Source organism: Danio rerio, chromosome 7, assembly GCF_052040795.2.
Source record: "Danio rerio strain M-AB ecotype USA chromosome 7, GRCz13ab, whole genome shotgun sequence".
NCBI lineage: Eukaryota > Metazoa > Chordata > Actinopteri > Cypriniformes > Danionidae > Danio > Danio rerio.
Genome location: NC_141027.1, coordinates 41,650,780 through 41,668,802, shown reverse-complemented (window position 1 = coordinate 41,668,802; position 18,023 = coordinate 41,650,780). Strand labels below are relative to the sequence as shown.

General features: G+C 38.5%; 2 protein-coding genes across 3 annotated transcripts in view; one reads left to right on the top strand and one right to left on the bottom strand.

Moving 5' to 3' along the window:
* The window catches only part of prkdc (protein kinase, DNA-activated, catalytic subunit), a 47,989-nt gene extending 38,877 nt beyond the window's left edge, over nucleotides 1–9,112 (top strand). The window contains exons 70-86 of the mRNA XM_087261627.1: nucleotides 240–414; nucleotides 510–694; nucleotides 1,321–1,501; nucleotides 1,653–1,810; nucleotides 1,989–2,200; nucleotides 2,282–2,369; nucleotides 2,525–2,662; nucleotides 3,622–3,829; nucleotides 4,425–4,492; nucleotides 4,576–4,796; nucleotides 5,516–5,608; nucleotides 5,708–5,788; nucleotides 7,420–7,491; nucleotides 7,627–7,828; nucleotides 7,944–8,132; nucleotides 8,352–8,491; nucleotides 8,718–9,112. Coding sequence (XP_087117753.1) covers nucleotides 240–414; nucleotides 510–694; nucleotides 1,321–1,501; nucleotides 1,653–1,810; nucleotides 1,989–2,200; nucleotides 2,282–2,369; nucleotides 2,525–2,662; nucleotides 3,622–3,829; nucleotides 4,425–4,492; nucleotides 4,576–4,796; nucleotides 5,516–5,608; nucleotides 5,708–5,788; nucleotides 7,420–7,491; nucleotides 7,627–7,828; nucleotides 7,944–8,132; nucleotides 8,352–8,491; nucleotides 8,718–8,922 — 2,616 coding nt within the window. The 3' untranslated portion in view covers nucleotides 8,923–9,112. The remainder of the gene's footprint in view (nucleotides 1–239; nucleotides 415–509; nucleotides 695–1,320; nucleotides 1,502–1,652; nucleotides 1,811–1,988; nucleotides 2,201–2,281; nucleotides 2,370–2,524; nucleotides 2,663–3,621; nucleotides 3,830–4,424; nucleotides 4,493–4,575; nucleotides 4,797–5,515; nucleotides 5,609–5,707; nucleotides 5,789–7,419; nucleotides 7,492–7,626; nucleotides 7,829–7,943; nucleotides 8,133–8,351; nucleotides 8,492–8,717) is intronic.
* Nucleotides 9,113–9,333: 221 nt separating this feature from the next.
* On the bottom strand, nucleotides 9,334–17,302 carry garem1 (GRB2 associated regulator of MAPK1 subtype 1). Of its 2 annotated transcripts, XM_087258954.1 has the most exons (7): nucleotides 17,023–17,302; nucleotides 15,697–15,837; nucleotides 13,420–13,550; nucleotides 12,341–13,213; nucleotides 12,026–12,253; nucleotides 10,651–10,820; nucleotides 9,334–10,539 (listed from the first exon to the last, which is right to left on the bottom strand). In XM_087258954.1, the coding sequence occupies exons 1-7, from the start codon at nucleotides 17,141–17,143 to the stop codon at nucleotides 9,687–9,689; spliced, it is 2,517 nt and encodes an 838-aa protein (XP_087115080.1). In that variant the 5' UTR covers nucleotides 17,144–17,302; the 3' UTR covers nucleotides 9,334–9,686.
* Between the last annotated feature and the right edge of the window lie 721 nt (nucleotides 17,303–18,023).

Genomic DNA, 18,023 nt, shown 5'->3' with positions numbered 1-18,023 from the left:
GGCAGGGGTGCATTTTTGCCACTACACCATCCATAACTGTGAGAACTGCACTAAATCTGAGAGACAATGCCATTTCTGAAAAGGGGAAACTAAATAAACAAAATCTAATGGTTTTCAGCGTCAGTCAGTTAGTTGTTCCAGCACATTTTTCATGTTTATGCAAGACGCATGATGACTGTTAGGAAACACAATGAGCCTTTAAGAGCAATCTGAATGTAGTGTGTTCATTTTGTCGACAGAATAACTTTCCAGTGGCATCCAAGCTGTTGAAGGAACTTCACCGTCATGCAAAGATTGATGATGCACGGTTGCTCCGCTGGGTCCACAGCTTCAGCCGTTTCACTCACAAAAGAATTGCTAGACTTGGACCTTCTGAAAAGATTAATGCTTTACTCAAGACTGTTCCACTTTTGAGTATGGATCACATTGTCTTATATAGACATACTTATAGTTTTGAGTTTTTACTGAAAGAAAATGTTAAGTGGGTTTGCATTGTTCTATATTTACAGAGGATGCTGAGAGACAAAGCGAAGCGCTATCTGCCCGGATGCTTCGTGACCAGAGAATTCTTCTGGGGACCACTTATGACCTCATGGCTGGTGCTGCAGATCGCAGTCCCTTTGCTCTGGAGACCCTCGGGGAAGAGAAAGTACAGAAGATTCTCCAACTTTCGCAGGCCTCATCCATCGCCCAGGTAATAAGATTTTTTTTTAAGGTAACGTTTTGGAATGTATTATTTTTTAAATTCGCTGATCACAAATAGTAGGTCAGAACTTGTTATGTTTCAAATGAGATGACTTAGACACATGGGCTTCTGGCATTTAATATTGATATACTGACATTTAAAATGTTGCCTTTATGTTTTAAAACAGGTTAAATTAATTTAATCAATTTAAAATATTTTAAATAATAAAACTTTTGTTTAAAAGTTTTAAATCAATATTTCAGCAGTTATTATTTCTTCAGTTTTTTACATGATATTTACAAGATCATTCTGATTTCTTATTCGTGATCAGGATATTATTTTATTATCAGGATTTTAGTAGTTTACCTGTTTGCACTATTTAAATGAGCTAAAATACAATTTCTGCATCCTAAACATACTTTTTAAAACATTATGCATGAGATAGGGTCTGGTCTAATGGATTGAAACACAAATTATTGCTGCTCATTATTTTGTAGTGAATAAATTAGATTTGCCATTTGATTCTAGCGTTTAGTGACTTTTTGACATACTTGTGACTTCTTGTGTGCTTTTTGCACTTTAATATTAACTGTTGTTAACATTTCCACATTTGATGAGTGTCATTTATTGCTCAGGTGGTGGAGGGTCTGCAGATTCAGGCTCTGGAGTTGTTGAGGAGTGCTGCATGTAAAGCAGAAGAGGAAGAGCAGTCTTTCAGCCAACAGCATGTGAACACGCATGGTATTGTGGAAGCCTACATGACCATGGCCAACTTCTGTGACCGAAGACTACGAGAGAGTGAACAGAAAGAAGAGGGTGAGAAAACCTGAGCACCTGTACAGCACACAAGTGCTCTCTTAAATATTAGAAATTTACACAGGCTCTCTCAGAGTCTGAAAGGACACTTTTTGTGATTTTGTGTGCAGGATGAAGTGCATATAATGACACTTTAAATGTTTGATTTTAGCAATCAGTTCCAAGCTTCAGTCCTTGCCTGAACATGTCGTGAAGATGATGCTGAAGGCGCTGAAGCTTAGCTCTGAGGAGGCCAGGCTCAAGTTTCCTCGTCTGCTGCAGCTAGTAGAAGTGTACCCTGCTGAAACCCTTGACCTGATGGTCAGAGAGGTGCGTCAACATCCTTTGATGCACTACATTCATAGATTTTAGGAATCATGTTCATACTGTCATTATATGAAATGTGCTCTGAATTTGTGTTTGAAATTTTTTTTTTAGCTAATTTAAAAATGTATTATTTATTTTTCATTGAGTGCTCATCTTCTTTTCTTTATTCTAATTCCAATAGGTTGTGAGTGTTCCTTGCTGGCTTTTGATTGGCTGGATCAGTCAAATGATGGCTCTGCTTGACAAGCCTCAGGCGACAGCAGTTCAGCATGTTATAGAGGAGATTGCAGAATGCTATCCACAGGCACTCATATACCCGTACATGATCAGCAGTGAGAACTACACTTTTGAGGAGTCTGCAAGTGGTCAGAGGAACCGAGAGTTTGTTGAGAAGTGTGTACTTATCTCTGTAGTTCTGGATGTGGCTTTGGCTTTTCTCGTATTGAGACATGCAAACTATTGTTTATGTTCCAGGCTGGAGTCATTATTGGATAAAGGTGGTGTCATCCAAGGGTTTGTAGATGCCCTTCAGCAACTTTCAAACCCTGAAATGCTTTTCAAGGTATAGGACCATTTTTCTCTGTGAGTTTTGTCCAAAATTCAAGTACCAACTGGAGCTGTTTTAACAGATCTGACAGATTTTAGTTGGTGCTGCTTAGGGCATTTTAACTTACAAAGACATTACAAAGAATTGATTCTCAATTAATGGTTTGACAGGACTGGTGGGATGAGGTGAAGAATCAACTGGACAAACCAAACCTGGACAAAAAGAAAATGAAGCTACAATACATGACTGAATTGCTTGGAGATGCCAAGTCTCCAAGATTTGGGTCTTACAGAAGAAAGTTCATCCAGGTTTACAACTTGCATATAACTGTGATTTGTTTAATAAAATTAAGCCCAAAATTCTGATATGCTATGTGTGTTTACATATATGCATACAAATATTAATAAATAATCTTAAACTTAATACTCCTTTATAAAAAGTCTTAACTATAAAATATCTTTCTCTCTCTGTCATCACATAACAAATATTCTCTCTCTCTCTCTATATATATATATATATATATGCATGTATGTATATATATGATATATAGTTGAAGGCAGAATTTTTTGCCCTCTGAATTATTAGCCTATTAGGCTTAACTGGGTTAACTAGGCAGGTTAGGGTAATTAGGCAAGTTATTGTATAACGATGGTTTGTTCTGTAGACTATCGAAAAATAATATAGCTTAAATGGGCAAATAATTTTGTCCTTAAAATGTTTTTTTTTTTTTTACTAAAAACTGCTTTTATTCTAGCCGAAATAAAGCAAATAAGACTTTCTCCAAAAGCAAAAATATTATCAGACATACTGTGAAAATGTTCTTAAACATCATTCGGGAAATATTTATACAAGAAAAAAAAAAATCAAAGGCGGGGGTGGGGGGTGTTTCGGGGCTTATAATTCTGACTTCAACTATATATATATATATATATATATATATATATATATATATATATATATATATATATATATATATATATATATATAGATAGATAGATAGATAGATAGATAGATAGATAGATAGATAGATAGATAGATAGATAGATAGATAGATAAGTAAATTGTTTACTGCATTAGCATAACTTAAGAAATTTAAATAAAATAAAAAATATATACATGTTTTTTGTTATTTTGTTACTGTAATTGCTTCTGTTGTCATTTGTAAGTTGTCTTGAATAAAATTAAATGTAAATATTGTGTATATGTAAGTGTGTACTGTATATTTGCTTATGTGTTTTACTATTATATCATTCTGTACATCCCACAGAAATTCTCTAAAGAAGTGGAGAAGCTGCTTGGTGCCGGTGGGTCTAAGTTGTATGAAAGGCGGAAGGATAAGGACTTCCTCCAACAGGTGGACCGCATGGTTCAATCCATGAGAGGTTTCCAAAAGGAACCAGGCAACATGAAGGAATACTCACCCTGGCTAAGCAGCTTCAAAGCTGAAACTCTCAAAAATGAACTGGAGGTACCAGGTTAGTAAAGAATGTTCTTAATTTAGTTTATTTGTAAATAATACCATTTGTTTCCCATTACCTCTGAATTTCAAATACCTGTTTTTCTTTTAAAGAAAGTATATACAGGAATCAGAGAGTGAAATTCGATACTTTTTAAGACACTTTCCATGCATTTTAAGACCTTATAACCACTTTTCAGTGGAAAACACTGGCGAGATTTGAACTTACAGTATATTTACTAAATATTAAGATGAGAAATTAGTCCAAAACTAAAACATTATTCACATCCTAAATAAAATCTATTAAATCTAGCTAATTCAGCAGGTTGGTGCCTATAAAACTGCAGAAATAATGGCGTTGCCTTGGTTACTGCAGTAAACAAAGAAGCATGATGTCAAATCTAGCAGGATTGAATTGATTTCATAAACTACACAGCATCTTGAGTTTCGCAGATTTAATTCAGGCAAACTTTAGTATACAACCATACATTGCGTAATCAAACATGATATAAAATGTAATACCTTGCAAAATAGCATTTAAGACTTTTTATTATTTTATTAAGACCCAGCGGACACCCTGGTAAAGTTGTCTGTTTCTGCTTTTCAATCTACAGGTCAATATGATGGCAAATCAAAGCCATTGCCAGAATATCATGCAAAGATCACTGGTTTCGATGAAAGGGTACAGAAAATATCATCCTTTTTATTAGTTGTCATTTAGACCTGAATATTTCAGTGCATTACGATTCATCTTCTTCAACTTAGGTGAAGGTTATGACATCTATCCGTCGACCGAAGCGCATCATCATACGAGGAGATGACGAGCGGGATTATCCATTCTTAGTGAAGGGTGGAGAGGATCTGCGGCAGGACCAACGCATTGAGCAGCTTTTTGGCGTGATGAACATGATTCTCAGTCAGGACACTGCCTGTTCTCAGCGGAGCCTAGCACTCCGTACCTACCAGGTCATTCCCATCACCAGCAGGTACCAGGATAAATTTCTCAAGTTCATCGCAAAGTGAAAAATTCCTTACCATTTACTCACACTCAGGGGGTTCTAAACTTTTAGGAATTTCTTTCTTCTGTTGAACATAAAACAAAATAATGTGAAGAATGTTGGAAACCAGCAACCACTGACTTCTAAAGTAGGAACAAAACAGCATAGGTGTCAGCAGGTGGCTGCTGCTTTCCAAAATTCATTTTGTTTTCGGCTTAGTCCCTTTATTAATCAAGGGTCACCACAGAGAAATGAACCGCCAACTTATCCAGCAAATGATTTAAGCAGCAGTTGCCCTTTCAGCGGCAACCTATCAGTGGGAAACACCCATACACTCCGTCATTCACACACATACACTACAGCCAATTTAGCTGACCCAATTCACCTATAGCGCATGTCTTTGGACTGTGGGGAAAACCAGGGCACCCGGAGGAAACCCATGCGGACACGGGGGAAACATGTAAACTCCACACAGAAATGCCAACTGACCCAGCCAGGGCTCAAACCAGTGACCTGCCTGCTGTGAGGCGATTGTGCTACCCACTGCGCCACTGCAACACCCAGCTTTCCAATATACTTGAAAATAACTTCCCTTGTGTTTGGACCAAATTACGTGGTTTAACGATTACAGAATTTTCCTTTTTGGGTGAACTATCCCTTTAACTCCTCTTAATAGTATATTAATGAATGTCTGCTGACATTTCCAGGATCGGTCTGATTGAGTGGATGGAGAACACTTGCACCCTGAAAGACTTCCTTTCCAGCAGAAGGACAGAACAAGAGCAGAAGACAATCACAAGGTGAACATTTATTCCTTTTCCTGTGTCTGCATTCATACCTTGCATATCTGCTGATTCTAATTGATGAATAACACATTGCTTTGGTTTAATGCATTTTAGGCCCAATGAATTCTATGATGAGTGGATCAGTAAAGTTGCTGGAAAGGTGGAGGGCATTAGACGATACGCTGAATTGTACAAGTAAGTCATTGTTTCATTTATTAAAAAAAAATATTTTCCCATTTGTCATGGGTAATTTTAAAGAATGACTTGTTCTTGTATGAATAGCATTCATAGTGAATTTGGGTCATGTTCTTTTTATTTAAAGCGGTGGTATTTCATAAATTTAGAGTTATTTACACTGTTAAATTGTTGGACTGTCATGCTCAAGTATGGGACAAGTTGTGACTAATTTTGCAAATTGTTATTTTTTGAGCCTGATTCTTTGTTGTGTAACCAAAGATGAAAATCCTTTTATGGGCGCATCTCCAGGAAAAGCACATGTGTGACCAGTGAGAGTGTGTCTATCACCCTCTGACAGTGCTACACCGGACTTGCCTGAGAATGACAAGTCAAAAAAGTATGCTTTTGGATGTGAGGGGAAGCTGATCTTGTGTAGCCAAAGTTAAAGGTGCAGTAGGCGATCTGCCTAAATGCTAACCAGTTAGCGTAATAGCTTTCAAATACAATCCCTCCCCCCTGCCGTCCAAAGCCATGCCTCCTGAAATAGTAAATGCACACATTAAAGATGTCAGGGACCCACTAGATCATTCGTTAGTTAGAAAACTTTATAATACTACAATTCTGAATGAAAAACTGAAAATGTGCAAGATATAATACAGTTGTGTAGCAAGCAAAACTTGTCATAATGCATAATATTTCATGCATGCAAGGATCCCTGGTCTCACTCTCATGCGCTTTGTCCTAAAGCGACCACTGTATGTTTAGTGGTTGGCCGTTGGCAAGCAGTAATTACGCTTATTACTAAGCCATACTTACATGCTATTTCAGACCGAATATTCAGAGTAGGGAGCATGTCACAGGCTGTCATTGTTCAAAAATGAAACAATGTGAATATAAAACCATCTTCACCTCAGTAAAGCAGTCTTAAAAAATCGACATTTGCTTACAGTTTGGGCTACTTATCAGAATTATGGGAATTATCAACCTGACAATATTTAATTGGATGAACATTTTTAGTCTTATGCCTAAATTAAAATACATATAAATACATTAATCATTAATATTGGAATGTGAAGAGACTTTCAACCAGCACAACAAAACATGTTTTTGAAGACAATCACCTACTGCACCTTTAATTTAAACCTTTCACATGTAGGTTTTAAATACTTCAGCTGCTGACACCTGTTAAATTAACCACATTGTCAGAGTATGTGTAAAAATTATTATTTTGTCTTCTTTCACAAACATCAGCATACATATTATATGTGAATTAAAATGTCTTCAACCTAAGCACACATCATTTAATAAAAAGGCAGCTTTAATTTAGCAGCTGATCAATGATGTACTGAATGTTCTAACCACACTGGTGGGATCGTACACTCCAGGGAGCTTATCAATCTGCTTTGTGTTGACTGTCAGTATCTTTGTCTTAAAAGTATTAAAAAACAAAAGACTTGTTAGAGAAAATATGGATGCAGTGCTACTATACAGGTATTTAAGATTAAAATGAGATTGGGCAAAGTGAGCAAGATACATTCCCTTTAACTAAAAAGGAGCTATTACAACATAGTATACTCAATCTTTAAGATAATTGAAGTTGAAAGATTTTGGAAATACTTATTCACACATTTCAATTTGATGTACTACAGAAAAGCAAAACGTGTGGACACTGTGAATAACTTTAGAAGAATTGAGCAGATGGTGCCGGACGACTTGTTAAAGTAGGCCAACATTTCACTCTCTGTTTCACATTGCAGGATTTAATTTTTATATTAAAATGTTATTATGATTCATTGTTTAAATGCAATATTCTAATGTGAAACAGAATTAATGCTGCCACGAACACTTGCTTTCAGACGTGCTTTTGTGAGGATGAGCACCACACCCGAAGCCTTCCTTTCACTGAGGTCCCATTTCAGCAGTTCTCATGCTGTGCTCTGCATCAGTCACTGGATTCTGGGCATTGGTGATAGGCATCTCTCCAACTTCATGATCAATACAGAGACTGGCGGCATGATCGGCATTGACTTTGGTCATGCTTTTGGATCAGCCACTCAGGTGGGTCTTTGTCCAGTATGGAGAAAGAGTTGCTATACAAACTTGAAAAGAAGTTGAGTAAAGCATCGGGTCAAGCTGTATCATAGATGATGACAATAAGCTGTGTTGCATGTAGTTTCTTCCAGTGCCTGAACTGATGCCGTTTAGACTGACCCGGCAGTTTATAAACTTGATGCGTCCCTTGGCCGAGTCTGGTCTCATCCAGAGTGTGATGGTTCACTCACTGCGAGCCTTCAGAGCTGAGCCAGACTTGCTGCTCAACACTATGGATGTGTTTGTAAAGGAGCCCTCGCTGGACTGGAAGGTAGAGCAACTCACAGCAGATTTTAAGCTTGCAAACGGAAACAAATAGCTTGCTTTCCTTATTTCCACATAGCCTTCAGTGTAATCAAATGTTTCACGTATTCCATTTTCTAGTTTCCCATATAAGGGGTCTATAATAAGTTTAGGTTTTATTGAATCAATATCAAAGAGGCAGGGTAACTGAATTGTGAAAGGCAACACCATTATCCCCATGATGCAGAACTTTGAGCTGAAGCAGCTGAAGAAAGGAGGCACCTGGACAGAGAGTGTAAACACCAAAGAAATCAACTGGTTCCCTCTTCAGAAGGTCAACTTTGCTCGCCGGAAGCTTGAAGGAACCAATCCTTCAGTCATAACAAGGTAGATCCAGCCACACAAGTCTGAACTCAGTTTTGTTTAAACATTTCATGTGGATTTCTAGAAATCTAATTTTTGCACATTGACATCTTATTTTGATGATCTCTAATTAAGTTCATCCAGTAATTAACTTTGGTTAATTTTCTTTCTAATTTTTTTAAAACCGTTTTCTTCATGAACAAAATAAGAATGTACCAGTAGTAACCATGTTGATTTGTCAATGTTCTAGTGAGGAGCTTTGTCTTGGATTTGAGAAGATGCCGGAGTATAAGGGACTGTTGGCTGTGGCCCGAGGAGAAGAACAACATAACATTCGAGCTCGACTTGCTGACAAAGATCTGACTGTTGAAGATCAGGTAGATTGCTTGCTTGATCAGGCAACTGACCCTAATATACTGGGCAGGGTGTGGATAGGTTGGGAACCATGGATTTGAATCCAATAGGGTATTACAAAAATCTAATTCAGTGGGGATTTCAAATCAAATTTTTTTGTATCTTTCTGAAAGTTTGTAAGTGTGTGACGATGAAGCTTTCAGAACCACAGCTATTGTCAAATAACTTTTCTATGGGTATGTTAAGCCAGAATTTAATAGGACTGTATTAAACAAAATGAAGGGAAAATAAGCAGTTGTCATTTTTCATTGCATGGATTTCAAGAATCACATTCATCAAATAAAGCATCCAAATGTTAACATTCCCCCCTTGTGGACACATCAGCTTTTAATACTGACATAAAAGTGATGCTGTTAGAAATATTTTAATTTAGTGTCAACTAGTATGACAACTTGATACAAGATAGACTGAATGTGATAAACTAAGTTGTCAGGGGGAAAAAAAAGCTAAAATCAAGTTAATCGTTTTTATTGATCAACAACCAAAGGAACGTAGGCCACAGTTGGATTGGGTCTAATATCTTCAGGTTTTTCAAAGGCTTTGGGTTTAAGCAAATAAAGTCTGTTGTGCAGGTACCGTAAGGTCAAAGAGATTACATGGAGATGGGTACAGGTTAATACACAAAGCAATATAGATTTATATACATGTATATATTAAACAAAATGGCTATTAAAATCATTACAAGACTGTGCATAGCATTGAGATACAAAACTTGTCAATTGCAATACTGAAGGCCAATATTTGTGGTTGCATCACTGCAGCACATTGCATTTGTTTTGCTCTGAACCGGCTTACTTGTTCAGCCTTACATTTTGGGCCTCCAGCCGTTAATAAACTGCATGAGTTTCTTCACTTGAAGTTTGCTTAGCTTAAAATCTTCTGACAGGATCTCCTCCGTTAACTGCAGGAGCAGATTTCCATCAATTTTTTCTTGCACAAACAAAGAAACAACATCTTCTGACAGACCAATGAACCGTAGTGACTTAGAAATCTCCTCAATAGAGATACCTGATAGATTGCTTGGTGGCTGCCAAGACAACCCTGTAGCTACAGGATGAGAAACAGAGAATACATCTGTAGTGCCAGGATGTGGCCCATCAGGCGAGCAGCTTTTGGACTCAAGTTCCACGGCGTCTGCATCGGCCGTATCTGTAGTGGCGGCTTCTGCATCTTTCTTTGCATCAGTACATTTAGGGGTTCTTGGAGGCAAGATGGGGCAGGACTGGCTTTGCTTAGTGATACATTCGTCTGTGGGTTTGTCTCTGCACATATCCATGTTGTAGCTGGTGGATTTGGTGCAAAACTGGGCAGACTGGGTAACCTGCTGGACCTTGGAGGACACAGCCTTCCCTTCAAAATTTGCTCGCTTATCAAAGTCTAACAAACCTGAGGGACAAGCCTTAGGAGTTCCAGGAGTCCTCTTTCGAGGATAGCTAGAGTAACTCCTGCAGTGGAGAGATTGGAAGTCCTCACCTTTATACGAGTCAGCTCCGCAGAAATCGTTTGGCCAGGAAAGGCGAGAGAAAGAGGCATTAACTGACGGATTGAGGCAAGGGAGAGGCTTGGAGCTTTCACTGGCATCTGGTCTGATCCAGTTACATGGGTAACAAGCATGGTTCTGATCATCTGACTCGATCTGAGACTCGCCCTCTCCACCTCTATTGAGAGATGGAGAACAGGGAAGGGAAAAGAGCATTGTTTAGTCATGATTAGTGCAGATTACATCAAATTATTGACCATTTTGTCAATCAAAACAGTGTGTAACTCACATGCTGTGCAAACCAGACGAGTAATAGGACAGCGTTGGGCTTGGAGAGCGGGTATCTTTCTGACGTGGCTTGGCAGAAGGGTATGGCACTGTGGCACTGCTTGAGCCTGCCTGTTTAGAGCTGCGCGGTGGAATTGGTGGAGCGTTCAACAACCGGCACTCCTCCTTCACCTCCAATGGAAACAAGAATGTAAACTATGAATCTAAAAATGTGAACGTCACAATAAACCTATAAGAGACTAAACAGATATAGATATAAAAATTGATATGTACAGGATATGTACTAGACCTTGATAACGCATGAAATTTAACCTTTGTCCCAACTTGGAATGCAATTAAACCTGATTTGACTGACCAAAAGACTACACAAATAAGTCACTATGTAAGCACAGAATAAACTTTGCCTTGTCTGAACCATGAAACAGACAGCCTTATAATCGTTTTAAATCTCTAGCATAAAATTAATCTTTCAAACAATTTGTGAATTGTTCGGTTTTAACTGATGTTTGAAATTGTAATTAAGAATAAGCTTTTACCCCATTTTAGAGAGATGGCATGAAAAAATGAAGATTGTCAATTTACTCTACACATCCAAAATGATATTACTTAAATAGTTTGTTTTTCCTATAATGGAAGAGTTTGTTTACTAACATTTTATAACTTTATATTGAGCAGAAGAACAAAACTCATTCAGCTTTGGAACAAGTGGATAGCGAGTGAATAATGACACAATTGTCGTTTCTTTTACCCTTCCCTCCACAAAAAAAAAAAAGAACTCACCAACAAATCACTATGGATGGCAAGTTAAACATACATATCGTCTATCATTACCATGAAAACCTTTGTAAAAAAAAAAACCTGACTAAAAAAATAATATGAACCAAGTATATTTAAGTTTTGTGAGAAGTCTGTAAGAAACAATATTTTATGCATGCAAATTCTTTTGGTTATTTGATTTAAAATATGTAAATATATATATACTATTTTGGTGTTATAATTGATTTTAAATTGTCATTTAGTCCAGTGATGAACCTAATATCAAGCAGTCTTTTTTTTACTCTATTCTTCATGATGTCACAAAATGTTTTGGAAATATTTGTAATAGGCTGATTTGGTTCTTGATATGCGTGACATGTTGCTGAGAAATAGTTTTACTCAGTTTTTTTTTTTTGTTCATTTTTTACATTTAAGATTTTAGTAGAATAGAAAGTTCAAAAGTCCAGCCTTTCATTCAAATAGAATTTCCTGTAAAATGTCAAATCTTCAAGAAAAGATTACTAACCAAAAACATTTAAATGGTAAAGCAGATTTGCTCAGCCGTTCAATAAAAGTAGCTTTGACATGTTTCATGATTATGCTCATAAAGATAAACTCACAGCTTCAGACTTTGGAGGCACCGGAGGTGGAGGTAGATTGACATCTGCGCTGAGCAGAGCACTTGTAGGACCTGCTTTAGGGTATGGCAGTGCAGTCGTGCAGCCAGAGGACAGTGAGTTTCCTCGGACACCCTCGTTGTGGTCTAGAACAGGTCCAGCATTCTTAACATGATCCAACCAAAGCTCCTCATAGGGCACATCTGATTTTAGAGAGCCTGAAGAATTCTCCTGCAGTTCAGGGAACAGATAATCTGCATCAGGCGGTTCTGCTGGTGCACAATCTCCACATAGGCTCACGCAACCCTGAAGATTCACCTCACTGTTCCCATGGAGATTGTTTCCGTAGACACATACCGACAGGCGATGAAATGACTGCGTGAGCTCATCTCGAGCTGAGCTCAGAGAACTTGGCAGATGTAAATGTGACGGGCAGCCATTGCTCCCGCTTCCACTGCTATTGCAGATAGCGCTCCCACTTCCTGTTCCACCTGCACTACTTTTTTTCGGACTCTTGCCATCCTCAATCCAGTCCACCCGCACGTCCCGGACAGCCCTAGAGTAGTCATCAATGTCGAACTGTTCCTGGCAGTAAGTGAACCATCGGTGGACCACCGTCTCGAACCAGGATTCTCCTTGAAGCAGCCCTTCGGGCACCAGTAAACGTGGCAGTGCCGTGGACACATGTAAGGGGAAGTGCACTGGCAGTATTTTGTTCGAACGTAACGCACAACACACCACCACTGTCTTTGTCTGGATGTTGACCAGCTTGTATCTGTGGCCTTCGCGGATCAAATGAAGGTCGTGAGGATTACGTGGTGGGCTGCTGGGCACCATGACATTCACAGGTAACCTGGTCTTCTCCACGATTGTGCGAATAGTATGTTCTCCTTCCTGCATCTGCAGCTCCAGCGGGGAGCAGGTGCTGAAGCGGCCGCGGCACTGGAAAGGCAGGCTGATGCTCTCATTGGTGCGGTGGTTCATGCAGATAAGGCAGGGCATCTTCCCACGGCCAAGCTTGCTGATGGAGTTGAGCTTGCCAATGCGCTTGAAAATAGTGTTGAAGCGTGACTTTTCCCTAGATGATTTGGCATAGAGGAGCTCGGCCTGGCCCATTAACGTCAGCTCATCCCCTGTGCTTAGTGTGATGTTGTACACTTCAGTGTCCTCATTAGATTCTCCTGATGCCATCTGGGGGAAAGACGACAGCAACTTGATCATATCATCTTAAAATATAGTCTGAATAATACTGTGTTGTACAGACTACACACAAATCAATGTTAAACAGACTTTAAAAATCACAAAACCAATTCATTTATGGTAAAGGCATATTAGGTTGTACTAACACTAACATACATAAATCAAAAGCAGTGCCGTTTATGAGCACTAATACAGACCTTGAAATTGAAGGATATTTCCTCCATGACATACACTCGCTCAGGAAAAGCTTTGGCCACCTCCTCCACACTGTTGTAGTACTGCACAGGCTCCTTAATGTCCCTGTCCTGCTCGAGCAGCTTAAACTGACCTGTGGCCGGCAAATACATAAATAAGTTAACAATGCAAAGCTCCTCTGTATATAGGTTAGATGTCAAGTTGCCAAGCATTTCCTAATATATATTAATATAAATACACATGTGGTTTCCCACACAGGGTTTAATTTAATTAATCCAGAATTCTAAAATGTAGAACAGTTAATCATGGCTTAAATATTAAAGATACAACAAGCTGGAAATAAAAATGAAGTAAAAATAAGTGGCAGCTTCATTATTAGATATATTTTATTTGCTTGTTACATGTGGATTTTTAATTATTATTGACCATTGAAGCCATTGTTTATGCTTCTGAATATAAACAATATCACAAAATAGTATTAAGCTGCCTATGAGCTCAAGAAAACTTTGGAATTGTGTTTAAAAACTGGTTTCATAATTCATAATCCTTGAACAAAAAAGTTATGAGCACCTGAAGACTTGATACATGCCATCCTCTTTGTTCTACAGACAAAAGCCTGAGCTTTAAATTGAAAAAATCTGTGCCACATTTACCTTCTGTCCTCAACTGGTTTTATTAATGAGTCACTTTTGTCAGCAAGAACCTGTCTGACTGGTGGTGCTTCATTGACATAGACCAAGTAATCTATTAAACTGAAGTTAAACCTGCCTTCTGGTATTTTAATCTAGAAAACTGTCTTTATAAATTCATTTCCAGTGGCGTAAAGTAACTAATTACAGAATTTCTCAGAAATTGTAATTTACTAAGTAGTTTTAAAATGTGTACTTTTACTTTCCCTTGAGTACATTTTTTGTGCTGTATCGGTACTTTTACTCCACTACTTTCTTTCAATCTGCAGTCACTATTTTTTTATTGTCTATTGGGATTAGAAAAATCAGTCCTGTGATTCCTGTGCAATCAAATCACACATAGAAGGTAATTTGCATCATAATGAACAACCTCAGGACATGGGCGATTTTTATAATTGCAGCAAACTGTTTGGAAACATTAAAAGTGTCCAAGAGGATGACCAAAATCTTTACACGCATTGACCCAGTCATTGTTTAGATCAGGGCTGGCCAACCCTGTTCCTGGAGAGCCCCCTTCCTGCAGATTTCAGTTGCTGCCCTTATCAAACACACCTGCCTGTAATTATCACGTGGTGTTCAGGTCTTAATCAATTGGTTCAGGTGTGTTTGATATGGGTTGCAAATGAAATATGCAGGAAGGGGGCTCTCCAGGAACAGGGTTGGCCACCCCTGGTTTAGATGTATGTCACTTAAAAGATGATGATGGATGATTACTGTATAATGACCGAAATGGCCTTAAACACCCAGCAGGCAAAAGACATCAACATGGTGTCAGATTGACGTTTTCCGGGGATGTTGCATGTTTGGAAATGAAAATTGGGTAGACATAAGAAGAACCCAACGTCAGGCCAACGTCAATGTCCGACTCCAACTCAAAACCAACCAAATATCAACGTCTAATGATGTTACAGCTTGAAGTTGTGTGGATGTTAATCTAACCTAATATTAACATCTTATGATGTTGTGTGCTTTATTATCTGGGAAACGAAGGGCGCATTTTAAGGCTGTGTTTGAAGGAGCCTTCGAATTTTTTTGAAATGAGACAGCCTTCGTCACGTCGCGATGACGCAGTGCACTTCGAATGCATCCATCGGAGGATGCAGCCTCTGAAATGAGAGACACCTTGTTTCTCTCATTTATACGGAAATTAAGCTTAGTCTGGGAAACCAGTTTCATGTAAGTAATTAATATATTTATTTATTTAATAAAACCATTAACTATTATGACAAATTGTACAGAAACTGAATAGTGAAAGAGGTGAAAACAGACAGTTTGCAAAGATTATGTCTTTCGTGGTATATAGATTTAAAGGAAGGTCTTGTTTCACCTTAAGTGGTCAACTGACCCTCTCCTTAGCCAAAATAACGTCAATATGGAGACCAATTAGCTAATGAACTCTAACAAAAAGCAGTACAACACAGCAGAACAAATCCTCCTCCTTTCTGTTTCAAATCAATTCAAAATGTTATCCTAGCAGACTAACATTCATGTCCTTTGCCTTCTTATTAAAAACCAAAATGGCTTTGAAAAAAATTGAAAGCTGTTTCTTCAAACAGTACATCCTGCACTGCAACAGCTGAGTGGCCTTACCCTCATAATGGACAGGGATCTCGATTTTCGGTCCGATGACATAATGGCCCTCCTCTAGGCTATGGGCGGTAATTGTGGTCCACTGCCGGCATGAATGAATCAAGAGGTAGTCATTTTCTCTCAACCCTTCCACCGATTCTCCTGAGGCAAAACACAATGTCACGTCAGTATAGAACGGTGACGTTAATACTACAGAGTTCTGTCAAAAAAAAGCTTAAGTGGTACTTAAGAATATGCTAACAAATACCAAGTCCACAATGACACGGATATTAAGATCAGCAGTTGGAACTAGCATTATAAGGGTATAATTTGACCCTATTTCTGAACTGACAATATTTACAATTGGCACATGATTGTGCCCAAAGTGACTCACATATCATTGAACACATTTACATGTGCACTTTTGATCATTCCCTTCCTTGTGAGTATTGAGCTCACTTTTTTGTTCAACTATTTGAGCTACAGGAATGTAAAAACAGGAGTATTTGAAAGTAGAGCATACACATAAATTAATATTAGAGTTGAGAAAATGGATCACGGATCACTTTAAGCTCAGTCTTTTCTGTTCATAATAATGATCATAAGGGTTTTTCAGAGTAATCATAGTGCCCCAGTTCCCATAATGATAATGATCTAGCTCCCCTGACATTATGACTTCCTCCATCTTCACACACACACACACACACACACACACACACACACACACACACACACACACACAATCAGAGCGCAGCTCAAATACACAGCTCTTGCAGTTTGTCAGTGACGTGATAAAACATTGATAATAACCAAACAACTTCGCCAAGTCTAGATTTGTTGCGTCACAAATGTTTTTTTTTTCATCAAGTCTATATAAATCACCTCACTATTAACTGTAAATAAACTTGTGTGAGCTCTTTCTAAAGTTTAGCTTCGAGTTCGCAGAGGTTAGAAAGCAACAAAAACTTTCCCCCCTATACGATTAAAATGAAATGTTTTGAGATCGGGGGTTGACTGCCTGCAGTTTGTTATTTAACTCTATGGCCTCTGGCTAATTCGAGTTAGCTCGCTAACGTCCATGCCTCTCTTTTTCGCCCTTTATTTGACTGTTTGTGCTCACTGGGTTCAAAACAACAACTAAACTGATCGCTCTTGGCGTAGGCTGTTTAAGGCATGCCGGTGAAGCCTACAGACTGAAGGTGTCCACTGTGTGTGTGTCTTCTGAGTGCAGGGTCTCGTTAGCTTAGCGCGCGGAGCGGCTAATTATTGGAATTCCACAGGAGCGCAACCGCCCACGCGCAGCTGCCGCACACAACAGAAACACAGCACAACTCGGAGAAATCTTACCGCTGTCCAACTTGACGATCTGTGGCAGTCTGTAGGAACTAATTAGTCTGTCCAAGGGTAGTGTCGTTGTGCTCCATGTTATATTGTTAAAACTGTTGTACAGCATCGATCCAAGGTCCATGTTAGCTCGCTAACATCTGCACGTTAGCCCGCCGCCGCATGCATCTGCAGTGAAGAACGGCTCTGTCATGGAGAAAGCTTCGGTAAATGCCCTTTTGTTTACTCAGAGGCAGCCGTGGACAGTACGTGAAGCCATGTCAGCCGACCGTCTATTTACACTGACAGGAAATGCCATGTATCCCATACCGTAACGATCTCGAGCTGGAGCGGCGATTTCCTCTTCCCTGTTGCTCCAGCGGTTGCTCGGGCAACCAGCGCCATAATTCGCACTGTATTTTTAATATTACAGGTTATACAAAAATATTCAATAAAGCAATACGCCCTCTGGATATTAAAAACAACGTAAATACAAATCTTGGATACAACAGTGCGCTTACAAAAATACATTGATACAGCAATCCTATACTTAAACTTAAAACATCCTATTTTATATAGGCTACTCTAGGAAATGTACATAAAATTACACGTACACAATATTAGACTTTAGAGAGACGTTGGTAATCAAGCATCAAGAGAGATGGGATTGCTTAAAATTATCATTTAGTTTGGGGCTAAGTTACAAATCGCATGTAAATTAATGTCTAATTAGGAACACAGAAAAGTTAGAGCAAAAACAATAGCCAAAATTTAATCTAGAAGTTTGGTGTTACGGTCACGTCATGTGCAATTATACTTGCAAAATAAATAAAATTATGTTTTACTGTGCTTCAAAGTGAAGTTGGAGTAATAAAGGAGTCTATTTAACAATTTGAACGACGTAACATTTTTAATTTAATAAGTTAAAATAATAGTGTTAGGTTATTTAAAAAAGGGTCAATTCAGTTTCAAATAGTATTGTTTGTTAGTAATGTACATTATTATACAAGTTCACTTAGCATACA